The sequence below is a fragment of the Pollicipes pollicipes genome, unplaced genomic scaffold (assembly GCF_011947565.3).
Source record: "Pollicipes pollicipes isolate AB1234 unplaced genomic scaffold, Ppol_2.1 Scaffold_4740;HRSCAF=5597_pilon_pilon_pilon, whole genome shotgun sequence".
Lineage (NCBI taxonomy): Eukaryota > Metazoa > Arthropoda > Thecostraca > Pollicipedomorpha > Pollicipedidae > Pollicipes > Pollicipes pollicipes.
Genome location: NW_023596545.1, coordinates 3,411,669 through 3,423,603, shown reverse-complemented (window position 1 = coordinate 3,423,603; position 11,935 = coordinate 3,411,669). Strand labels below are relative to the sequence as shown.

Below are 11,935 nucleotides of genomic sequence, written 5' to 3'. Positions count from 1 at the left end.
CGAGCGGTCCAGGGCTGCGTAGCCGATGCAGGTCCCTCTGCTACCGTTCCCCGTCGCTAGTCGTACCATTTTGATAATGGTCCTCGTTCCCTCATTAACCGAGTTTGGTCCCCGGCGGATGCACGGAAATGTCAGAAGGAGTGTGCGTGGGTAAGTCATGCCCTTTTTAGGTCAGTTTTCTGCAGAGATCCCCAGGGGTTAATATAAAAACTTCACAAAAAGTGGCCGTCCCCCCTTCTTACACCATGTACTCTGCCCCTGGTCCCCGTTCCTCGGTCCTCTCCGGTCTTCGTTCTTTGTCACCAGCCCCCGTCCCTCCGTCCCTCATTCCGTGTCTCTGCCCCTGGTCCCCGTCCCAGTCTCCGCTACACATCACCATCCACGGCTCCTGGTCACTGATCCCGTCCCTAGCCCCTGTCCCCCACTCTTCGATCTTTCGTCCCAGTCACCGGTACCCGCTCCGCGCACGCAAACCCGCCTGACCGGAACATCAGACCGGACGAACCCGACTCTCATTCAGATGAGTTCCCGGTCCTGACCCAGTCCCGGTAGGGAAATATGCAGATGCCCTCGACGTGTTATAGCGTACTACAACCGGTGGGAGTGCCTGATGGGGCTGTGTGTGAAGTGCTGCGTGTTAAGATCACACACCGCCGCCGTCATGGCCAACACGTGCTCTTAGCGTGCACACAGAAAGGCTATATTGAAACCCTACGTGGGACAACCTTGTTATAAAATGCACACCTCACTGCGTGTAGCGTTTCATGCTAGACAAATGCATTGTGGTCGAAAGTTTTTGCACGGTGTATTTATGTCGGTTTCGTAGTAGCTGAATCGGGTTTCGAAAATAAGATGAAGTTGAACCAAGGTAACTCGTCGATTTTCTCCATATCCGAAAAATTGTCTATGGTTGGGATGTCCAAGAGCCAGAACGAACCGTTGATAACTGCGACAGGGCAAACATATTTAGCTTGTTTTTGTCAAACACGCTTTAGATTACTTCGCAAACCGGTTGGAGAAGATTGCAGGTTGAAAGTATTCACGGAGACCGTTCCTGACACACGAGCACAACCATGGAGACCGCGTCGTTGAAAGCAGCATAACACCGGAGACTGCGTGGATGTGACCAGCGTAAACCAGGCGACATAACATCGGCGGAAGCCAGTCGTACGTTGTGGTGAAGAGCCACCGATGCTGGCGCAAAGGGCTGTTCAGCCGTCCTTCACATCACAGTGTGCAACAGTCAAACCGGGCTCCCAGAGCCCGGGCCCGATGCAGTCCCGACCTTGACGACACGGCCATTGGCGGGATCTGCGTGATGGAATACTCCGGAACCTTTCCAACGATTTGTGCGGAACCAGATCTGTTCCAGGGCGTGCATCGCTCGGAGAGTTATGTTTCCAACTTCTTATAGCCGGAAGTGCAACCGGAGTACGAGAGAGTATGTATAAGAACAGAGAATGATGCGTAGAAGTAAAAAGCTATGTGTCAATCAGCGGATCAGTTTGCAGGTAGCTCCCCTCTGTTCGGAGAAGCAGAAACGGCTGGCAGCAGACGATTCCATGACTTAAGTCATGCACTCATCTCACTCACGCACTCATAAGGTCCTAAATAACAACCAAAGCAGATCAACATCAAAGCATAACAGCCAGCTAGTTCTCCTTATCGCAGTGGTTTTGTGAATTGCCTATGATAACGGATTTAGCGGAAATAATTTGAAAACGGTGTGATCTTCGACCATCACAATCTAACAATTTTCAGGGTTGGCTGAATGTAGATGAAGGTTTCAACCCAGAATTACTGTAGTCCAATAATCAAAGAAAGTTCAATGAATCCGAACATTTGGTTTGAAGATGAATCTTATGACTTTATAAGACAAAGAGAGCGGCATATGCTAGAATGCGGTTGCAATTTGGCCAGCTAACTGACTGAGGAATCAGTACATTACGGTCTTTGCTCACATAGTGTCTCACTAGACAAAGGGCTTCTCCGCGAGTCGATTTTTCAATCCCAAGGGGGTCCTTACTAAAGGTCAAGATTGGTTTGACGGACCTTGACGCAGGTCAGGGCATTCAAACTGACCATCACAAGGCACTCAGTCCACGCCCTCTGATTTCTCAAGAAGCGCAAGGCCTGTGCTCTGAAGCTGTACCGACCCATCGGACTCACAGCAACCCTTCCTCGATACATCTTTCATCAAACGGCGTGAAATCGGCATTGCTGGCCCAGTTGTACTGGTCTGTGCTCAGCTCCGGCCCCCTGCCGAGTGTGATACCCGGCGCCTGGAGTGAACTAGCCAGCCCCGTCGCCAGCGCCGTGACAGCCGTTCGTGTACACGCCCTGGGACGAGCCCGCTCCGTGACGCCACCATGACCGCCGTTTCAGTCGGCCACGTGGCGGGACGCCGCCGGAGGAGCCTCGCCCGCCGCCGGAGCCGGGTGTCAGCGGCGCCGGCGCGTGGCGCTTCAGCTACGAGCACCCCCTAACGGCGGCCACCACGGCCATGCTCAACATCCAGACGCCGTCTGAGGAGCAGGTCCAGCAGCAGGCTTCCATATACGACTACACGTACAGGTGGGCGTGGACGGCGCTCGGGACGCTCCGGGGTGCTGACAGGTCGCCGAGTCTGGAGCCCAGCCCACTGCTGGCCGGTCGCCGAGTCTGGGGGCCCAGCCCACTGCTGGCCGGTCGCCGAGTCTGGGGGCCAGCCCACTGCTGGCCGGTCGCCGAGTCTGGGGGCCCAGCCCACTGCTCTCACGTGCGTTGTTCCAGTAGCTGGGGACTTCGGCTTTCTGGCCATATGCTTGGGGGAACGGCAAAGGTTCGATTATAAGCGCTGTTTGAAACATCTAATATTGACAGTGTAACCAAGGCTTGCTATATAATGTCTTTGAACTATCATCTCCTGATATGTTGAAGGTGGAGGACTGTCAACATGAGAGCTCAGACCTCATAAACCTTTCATCACTACTCAAACTTCGTACCGCAAAGAACGCCTGACATATAGCGAAGGCGCTGGGGATCTTTGCTTGGCCAATGTTATGCTGGTCTTTGCACACTACGGATGCTACCTGCGCTTCACTGTCAGGCATATAGCCTGCAAACTATCCTATTTTGCATAGGGCCCTGCGCAGTTCGCGTATTTCACGGCATCGGTCCTTGCCTATCCTGTTTGATTTCTATCGCATCCGAGTCACGTCGTATTTTCAGCATTCTCAGAATAGCGTTCGATCTCGATGTGTGCGAGAGCGTAGGATCGGAAACTTTCTTCATGTCTGTTTCACGTTGCCCTGGGAGGCCTCCTGGCGACCAGTGTGCTCTATTCCAATGTTGCAATCGCTGTGGTGCCGGTTTTAGCGACTGTCCTTGAAAGGTAGCGACTCGTTGTATTTGCCGGGTGTCTTTAAGATGCACTCGACGCGGAGAACCATACATCGTTGAGAATATCTGGGCACAGCTTCACGTGCTCGGAACGTCGATCAATCCGTTTGGCATACGGAAGTCAGATTCCTTCCTTTTCCTCAGACAAGCCGCCTCGTTCAGTTTGACAGCAGGGCTATACATCATTACGTGAGGCCTGCCGAAGGCTCCAGCCGCCCATAATTGAATGCTAAATCTCCCAGCTCCCCCTCCACGGCATTAAGGTGGGTGGACGGACATCTGGACGGGTTACGGTTGGGACGAACGGCGTGGTCGGTCTCGGACCTGGCACCACCGACACGGCTATAGCCGGCTCCTGGAAGACAAGGCAACTCATCCGGCAGCTCGGAAAAATGTCCGGCGGTTGAAATGTCGCCAGATGTATGTCTGGCGACGAAACGGACATGTAACAGGCGGGATTTCTAGATAGCTATCAGAAAAGGATGAGTCACGATTCGGGAAATGAGCTTATCTGTGGCCGACACGTATCGCCGAGTATTGTGTCTTCTAGCCGCTCCCAGTATTGCGAAAAACTTGGACGATGAAAGGTGGTAGTTAAGTGTGAGAGGGCTTGCCGGTGCGCATGCGCCAAACAGAGCCAACGGCGGGCGAACGGCGCGCGTAATTTGTCGTCTCGGGCTCTCGAAACCGTTGAGACGAGGGAGTCATGCTTATGTTTTGCTACTAATTCCCAAAATGTTTGGGAACTTGCGTTAAAATTTTGGTTGGTTTCTTAAGGAGCATGCCTTTTCGTATGCCCCCGACTATCCGAGGTGGGCGCATCCCCGACCGCAGGTTACACAAATAATGAAAAGCAGGGAAGCACTTCACCGGCAAAAAACAACTCAAGTAAAGGTGATGCCAGGTAGCATATCATTATCCCGACCACTGCGTGACCCGCTCCGTCCTGCGTGGTACCCGCATCCCCCGGGATGGGATACGCACCAAACCAGGTGGGGCTGGGGTGTCCACCCTGTCAGATGGCAGGCGGCGAAGTGTCACCGAGCTCCGGGTGGAGCCGTCGGACGGGCACAAAACCAGCCGCTCCGTCCGCAGGGGCGGGCCACCAGCCTCTGTCAGCGCGCCGCGCAGTCACCTGATTGGTGCTTCCCTATCCTGCGCATCTGGGCAGGTACAATGACCTTCTAATTAACCAATGTGATAATGTTCATTATCTTTCGATGTCGCGGTTTTTGCAAACTGCACGCAGTTGTATATATCGTCAATTAAAGCCGGTCAGGATGATGACTTTAACGACGGGAATAGTACCGACGTGATCGGGGCATCAAAAAGAGAGCTGAAAAAAACAATGGGCTGTTGTCGGCGCCGCAGAGCTGGCTGTTCCAGGCTGCGCTTGCACGCGGAGGTCATAGTGTCAGATGATTATTGATGCAAATAATGAAGCGCAAATTTCTGCCGCTGCTATTATGAAGTGTCGGTTATGCAGCTTTAGTGCCGATACGTACGTTTTCAAAGTATTTAATACTTTACCTGTAAGTTGTCGCCATTCGTTTGTCTCGAACCAAGTTACAAGTATTGGCGTCGTTGACAACAGAAAAACAGCTTCATCACATTAACAAGAAGCCAAATTTGATTCTGGGTCTGGAAGTCGGCCTTGTGAAGAGGCCGGGTGAGACAACAGCGTTCCTCGCGACCGGGCTGGGTACGAGCCGACGGCTCCCGGCGACTCGTGGCAGCGCCACCCCATCTGTGTCTCCATCGCCACTGCTGAGCCGTCCCTCGCTGGAACACAGCGACCGGCCCAGATGGGCCGGCACCGCTGCAAGACGTCGGGACATGCACAGGACTGGGTTAAGAAGCCTTTTTATTTCAACTAAGCCGAAAGATCCCGACTGCTGTCCAGCTATCTTAGGACACAATGTTTGCATTCATTCATTATTTCTAACGGTAATTTTATAACGATACTAGCATGCGAATAAATTCCTTAAGCCATGGCTGAAGAAAATCTAGTTTTCACCAGTTTTAGTCGTACCGGCCGTTTTATTCAGCTGCAGCCGACAATAGCATCTAAGTTGGCTTCAGAACCTCTATCAGGTTTCAACATTGAGAAGCATTACTAACTTTCCAGTGTGGCAAAATAAGCCCTAACCCACTAACGTAACACACGCTGACTGTCTGGAACTGTTGTCATCAATTGGTAGTTGGTCCGCACCTCTAACCCGAGGAAGATGTGGCGACAGTACTAACACACGATTAATAATATCACATCACAGGGTTTGGTGTGACCATTAGGAACGAAACAGATAGGGTTGCTACTGCTATAGACGTGCATGCACCATATCAATTTGGCATGTATGGCTTAACATGCCATTCTTTAATTTCGGAAGTAGATAAGCAATAATGCATTACATATAGCCGCAGGTTTGAATGGTTGTTTAAGGCGTATCTTCAGTGGTATCGGAGACAACAGCGTTGATAGCAATTTAGTAACTTGCTACAAAAAAGTATGCTCCATGTGTGGAAAATACTTGATGAGCATGTATGAATGAAAAATGAGCATACTTAGCTAGAAACGGACAGCGAGTGCTGCTGCTAGCAATACGCGCATTGGGTAACTGGGTAAAGCGCTGCCCACCATGCTGATAACGAGGCTCAGCAGCATCCTTCAACATCTTAATATGCAGTTAATGCAGAGTAAGGACAGCGTTTCGGTAAGAACTCAGCATTCAACATGCCTGGGCTAGAGCTTTGTGAGCAGATTGCAATGGATTGAGCAGCCCGTCGGCATGGCAGAGGTGCCACGATCATGGGGAAGGCGTGCCATGATCGTGGGGAAGAGACGCCACGATCGTGGGGAAGAGGCGCCACGATCGTGGGGAAGAGGTGTCCCGATCGTGGGGAAGAGGTGCCTCAATCTTTTGCCGCATCGTACACCAATATGTTTCTGTATGCCCAATGTTTTACGAAAACACTGGAGAGCTCAGCGCAATGCAATCATTTATGTCTTCAAATATGAAGGTTTTTAAGGTTTTCTACAGGCATTTGTGATCTACGAAAATCAAGGATTACAAGCAAACCCAATCATAAATCAAACACTTCGCAGAAATATTGCTGTTTTTAACAGTTCCCAATACTTATCAAGGCTCACGATGCTTTTTAAAAATCCGCAAATCTCCGTCATCACTTTATCAAAATGTAGTTCGTTAACCGACCATGTGGTGTTTTTTTCTTGCGCCAAGTGACAGATGGGGCAGTGTGCTTGGATGACACGGAATCTCAGCGTTGGCAGTGAGCAACATGAACTGCGGCAGTCCTTGGCGGCACTAACGGTGTATCGCTAGGCAGAAAGGTTACCCTGATTTCGGCGCCAAAAGTCTCGTGTTCTGACCTAGCGTAGTGGCTGTGGATGATATGGCAAATGAATAATACATCAACCCCGAAGACGGACAGTGGAAGAAGTGGCGTAGCGCGTTAGTTAGTGGATGGATCTGGTGTTTTATGTATTTGGGGGCTAGGGGCGCGGCCATGGGCGCAGTTCTGTATGACTTGGATCAATGTTTTGTCATGCTCTCTCGATGTGTACTCAAAGGTGCCAAAAGTTCAAAAAGGCAAAGAAAAAGATATTGGTGTAGATCAGGGTGTCCACCTCTCAATCCCTTCCAAACACATACGCGTTCTCAGCATTATTTTAAGCTCCGCCCATCGGCTTAAGGGCTACTCTGCCTTTGGGCCATGCGTTAACATAAACAATGAATCGCAACAGCCAAGGTTCAGTGCGTAGCTGTAGCATCAACACAGCTGGACTCGGTTAACGCGAGTCGTGCGCAGCCACACTTGGAAACAAACACGTGCTGCGTTCCGCGTCTTACCGGCCAGTCCTTCAGGCCCGGCTGCCGCAGAAGCTTCGCTGGGTCTGAGAGGCCTTGCTGGGTCTGCGAGGCCCCGATGTTCGATCCGCCGGTCACGTAAGCGACGCCAGCCGAACTGGGGCAAAGACAAATACCCCCGCCAACACAAAGCGCTTGGTGCGGCGCTGGCGAGGAGGGCCGGGCGCGTGCCGTCCCGAGAGGCCGAGATCGCGTCCCATCGCGCTGTGCCGGCGGGCCGGACCGGTGGACCTCCCGGCACGGCGTCCGGGTTTCACCGGCCGCACGAGGGCTCTTATTTATGGCCGTCCTCAGTCTGTGCCGTCCCTGGTGACATCACGCCCTCAGGACAGACTGCGACGCGACGCTCCTGAAGCGCGTGGCTGTGCTGCACCGCTGGAGCTGGTGTGGCGAGCTGCACCACTGGAGCGGCGCTCCTGAGGCGCGTGGTTGTGCTGCACCGTTGGAGCTGGCGTGGCGAGCTGCACCGCTGGAGCGGCGCTCCTGAGACGCGTGGCTGTGCTGCACCACTGGAGCTGGCGTGGCGAGCTGCACCGCTAGAGCGGCGCCCTTGAGGCGTGTAAGCTGTGCTGCACCGCTGGAGCTTGCGTGCTCCTGCGGGCGATGATCGTGCCACGCTTCTGGGAACGATTGGCTGTCACGGTGCTCTTCTGGGAGACGGATGGCCATGAATATTTCCTCATGGCCGGCTAATCATAATCAATCGCGCCCTACTACCTATTCGATGCGTGCCTGGGAATTTTCTGATTTCGTGCTGCGATTGACGATGTTGTCTTGGTCTGTGGCTCAATGCGCATTGATCCACGTCCGTGACAAAAGGTGCTAATCCGGAACTGCAGCCGCAGCTCTTACCCACCCCATAATGCCGACCTTTAGCTGTCTCTGGTGCGATCCAGAGGCCAATGACACCGGTCCACCCTGCGGATTGTCCTGTCGATCCCGGAGTTGATGACATTGGTCCACTGCTCGGCCCCCGAGCGCCGGCGCTGACCGCTGGAGGCCAGCACCCGGCTGGCCGCAGCTGGCAGCGCCCCGACACCTGCGCCGGGAGGGGGCAGTCTCGCCGCACCGAGTGATCCCCGTCCGTGACCCCGGCCGGGCGGCGGAGGGGCGCGGTTTCCGCCACGCGCGGTCGGCGCCCCGGCGCAGCGCCGTGGCCGGCTCATTATGGAAGCGCGCGAGCGGCCCCGCCAGTGACGGCTCCATCACCGCCAGAAACAAAAGATGACAGCGTCGCTCTTCAATCACAGCCGACGGCCGGGTAATCTGCTGCTCAAACACGGCTGCGGGCCGCGGCCAGGGCGCCGTTTACCACCCGACCGAGCGCAGATCGGCGCTGTCTGTCGCTTTGTTCCGCCTTGGATGGCTCTATCGCTCTGCTAAACGACCGGGTGCCCCGTATTGATTGCCTTTGTATAGACAAGGAGCCGAAGGGAATTCACAGAGAGCGCTGAAAAAACGCTGAAGAGGGAATCAATTTTATATCCGAATATAGCCGCCACACTGTACAACTCAGGAGCGCTCTATAAGGGGCGCGTCAGGCTACACCTATCGCTTGCTACTGCCACCTTTTATAGTAATATGAAATGATCGATTAGCCCACTGAACTGCAGTATCAGATCGCTGCGATCTTTCCGCACTTCACACTTACCAAGTACGGTATGCGAAGACTTTCGTAAGAGTAGGTGCTTTTACTAAAGCGTGCTACTCGACATATTTTAGGCGTTTTAACTCTTCCAATCGCTTCAGCCTGATATTTTCGGTTTATGCCTTGTCCACATCTCCTTTTTATGGCGTTCGACGCGCGTTAAAAAAGTGAAGGCATCAGCAAAACTGACAAAAACACAACCAAAAATGCTTAAAATTGGATCTAAGACCGCTTGCTTGTCACATTGTATATCACACACCTGAGGTCCAAATATCCACCTGTACTCTCCTTAACATGCAGGTAGATAAGAAAGTTGCATTCCAAACAGTTTTGCTAATTCTCTACAATAATGACGAAACGAGTTGCTCTTGGGCTCATTCTCTTAAATAGCTCCCTTAAATAGCTCCGTGACCAGGCGAGAGATGGGATAGCACATATCCTGGTTGCAACATCATTGGAGTTATTGAAGAGTATGACACATTCAGCAAAACTGTGGCGCGGGCAGATACCGGTCTGCAGCCTGGGATTATGCACTACCGTGCGATGAGCACGTGCACGTGTGAACAGACCATTAGATACACCTTTGCAACCCTACACCATTCCTGCAAGATTGCTCGAAACAACTTCAGAATGTATTCAGACCTCAACGAAAACGGCGAATGATAGTAACTGATTAGGACAAGGGTCTCAGTTTGAGCTTGTGTGAAGGCCGACACCAGATATCATGACTTGAAACCACGGAGCCATGCACTTGGAACTGCGTCATTGAGCATACACGCCATGAAAGGCCAATCTCTTCAATGCCTCTTATCTTCTGAACAACAGCGTGTCCAAAGAATACAAATCCTATTTTCTGCTCATGAGCATGCTGTTTGGATATACGCAAAGCTGTTAGATATTGCGTAGTCTCATGTTTGTGTTCTAAAATCATGCTTAGGATTACAACAACAACAAAAAAAAAGCGCCCGCGCCTCATCGCGCCGGGCATTCGCGACTGTTTGAAATGGCTGACTCATTGACTAAAAACTATAACTTCTTGTACATATCCTAATGAATAGAATATTGTACATGTGAAATGTTAACATAGCCGTGCTTTATTAAACAGGCATTCCAAACGGTGTCTAAAGGCTAAGTGCGCTCAAACGCGTGCATAACTTCAAGGAAAAGAAACCTCAATAAGTCATCGTGTGTGGGGCGGGGGGAGGCAGGAACAGCTTATTTCTATTTGTTTACCTACGCGGGCTAAGAACCGATGGAAGTTTTGTAAATGGATAACGGTGCTCGCCTCTTTGCTTCCACGTCACTTGTCGTACCGCATTGTCTTTTCGCTGTTATCTATCTTCCAACCAAAACGACCGATTTAAAGCAGCTATGGCTTTCCTGGCTTCGCATTCGTACGTCAAAAAGATCAACTGATGGATAGCTCTAGAGCGGAAAATTGTGGATGCTCCCCAGTGACACGTGAAATATATGCAGGAAAACATGGATAACAGCCATGGAAGACTTTTACTGGACAAATTTTTCCTTTGTTTTTGGAAGTTGAAGAAGAAAAAAGAAGCCCTAATCCAGACCAAATGTGTTGTCCCATCACGTAGCCGACCGCTCCCCTCCAAAAAAAGTTTGCTAATTTGGTATCGATACGCAAAGTACATGTCATGGCAGCGTGGTCATCCGTTTCCCCGGCGTCCCCGGAGAGCAAGCGCAAGTGTGCGTCTCGGCGGTGGCTAACGGTGCGGGGCACGGGTACTTTCTCTCGGCGCGGTGCGGCGCGGCGCCGCCGACGGCGGCGCGCCGGCCGCGCCGGGCTAGTCCAGTGCCGGCGCGCCGCCCCGATGGACGCCTACCTGCGCGCGTGGTCGTTCGGGTAAGCCGGTGTGTGGGGCGCGGGCCGGGCCCGCTCCCCCGGGGGCGGGCGGGTCCGCTCGGTGCTCCGCGGCGGCTGTGGTGGCGGCTGCGAGAGGGGCACGTGACGGGTGGCCGGCTCCGGCGAGGAGTGACCAGGCGGGGCGAAGGACATGGTGACGACGCGACGCGCCGCGCGATCGGGCTCGGCGACCGGTTCGCGCGGTGGTGAGGCTTGCCACTGGTGTTGCTTCCCTGTGACGCAGACCTCGTGGAGATTGGAGGGTGATGTCGTCAGTGAGGGGAGGCACTGGGGGGGGGGGGGGGGGGGGCATCGTAACGGCCGCAGACAGTGAAGCATGGTGCAGTGATAAGGGACGTCTCCGACGCCAGGACAATGTTCTGGAGCGTCAGAAATAGCGCACAGTTATGCCGGTGCTGAGAATGATAGATGACTTTCGTGTTACCCTTCCGGAAGGGGTTGTGGAATCAGCACGACCTGGAGAGTGCGAGAATGATGACAGCGTTTATGACGTCAAAAATATGAGCGCCGAGGGGGTTAGACGTTGGAGCACTAAGTGATCGCTGGGATAATCGCCGTATCGGTGGGCAAACGGCGACATTGTTAGCTGGAAGCTCGGGGCATGACAGTACGATTAGGCGTCAGGGAGGCGGCGTCACGACCGTGTGACACGTGACGCTATCGGAGCCATGATCAGTCTTTACATTTGATTAGTGTCGTGGGAGACACCTGCCGTTGCTGGGACGCAGGGATAAGACGCGGCTGGGTCATGTGGGAGACCTCGGCTCCAAACGACCGGTCGGCACGCGACGCCGAGGCCCGCCCTCTTAACACGCCCAGACATCGTCGTGTGCTCCCTCATACAGCGGCGCCGCCGGCGTTGCGCAGGGGTCTGCCGGCGTCACGCCAGCTCCAGCCGCGTCGGCCGGCATCCGTGCCCAGCGTCAACACTTAACGGCTGGCGGCGCCCGCGCACACGCCGACCGTGCGGCATTGGTCGTGAGGTCGCGTAGCGCTGGCAGCCGGCGCCGCGCTGTCCGGCCACTTCGCACCTATTGTCTCGCGTCGTAAACCGACGCCGTGGAGTCGCGCAGCGTTTCCATCAAATTGGACACTCTGCTCAGAGACGCGCGGCATTCTCCTTGGCTCGGTTTC

General features: G+C 53.5%; 1 protein-coding gene across 1 annotated transcript in view; it reads left to right on the top strand.

Moving 5' to 3' along the window:
- The first annotated feature begins 2,503 nt into the window (after positions 1–2,503).
- The window catches only part of LOC119098898 (fasciclin-1-like), a 13,835-nt gene continuing 4,403 nt past the window's right edge, over positions 2,504–11,935 (top strand). Inside the window, exon 1 of the mRNA XM_037221943.1 lies at positions 2,504–2,574. Within this exon, the coding sequence (XP_037077838.1) occupies positions 2,504–2,574 (71 nt within the window). The remainder of the gene's footprint in view (positions 2,575–11,935) is intronic.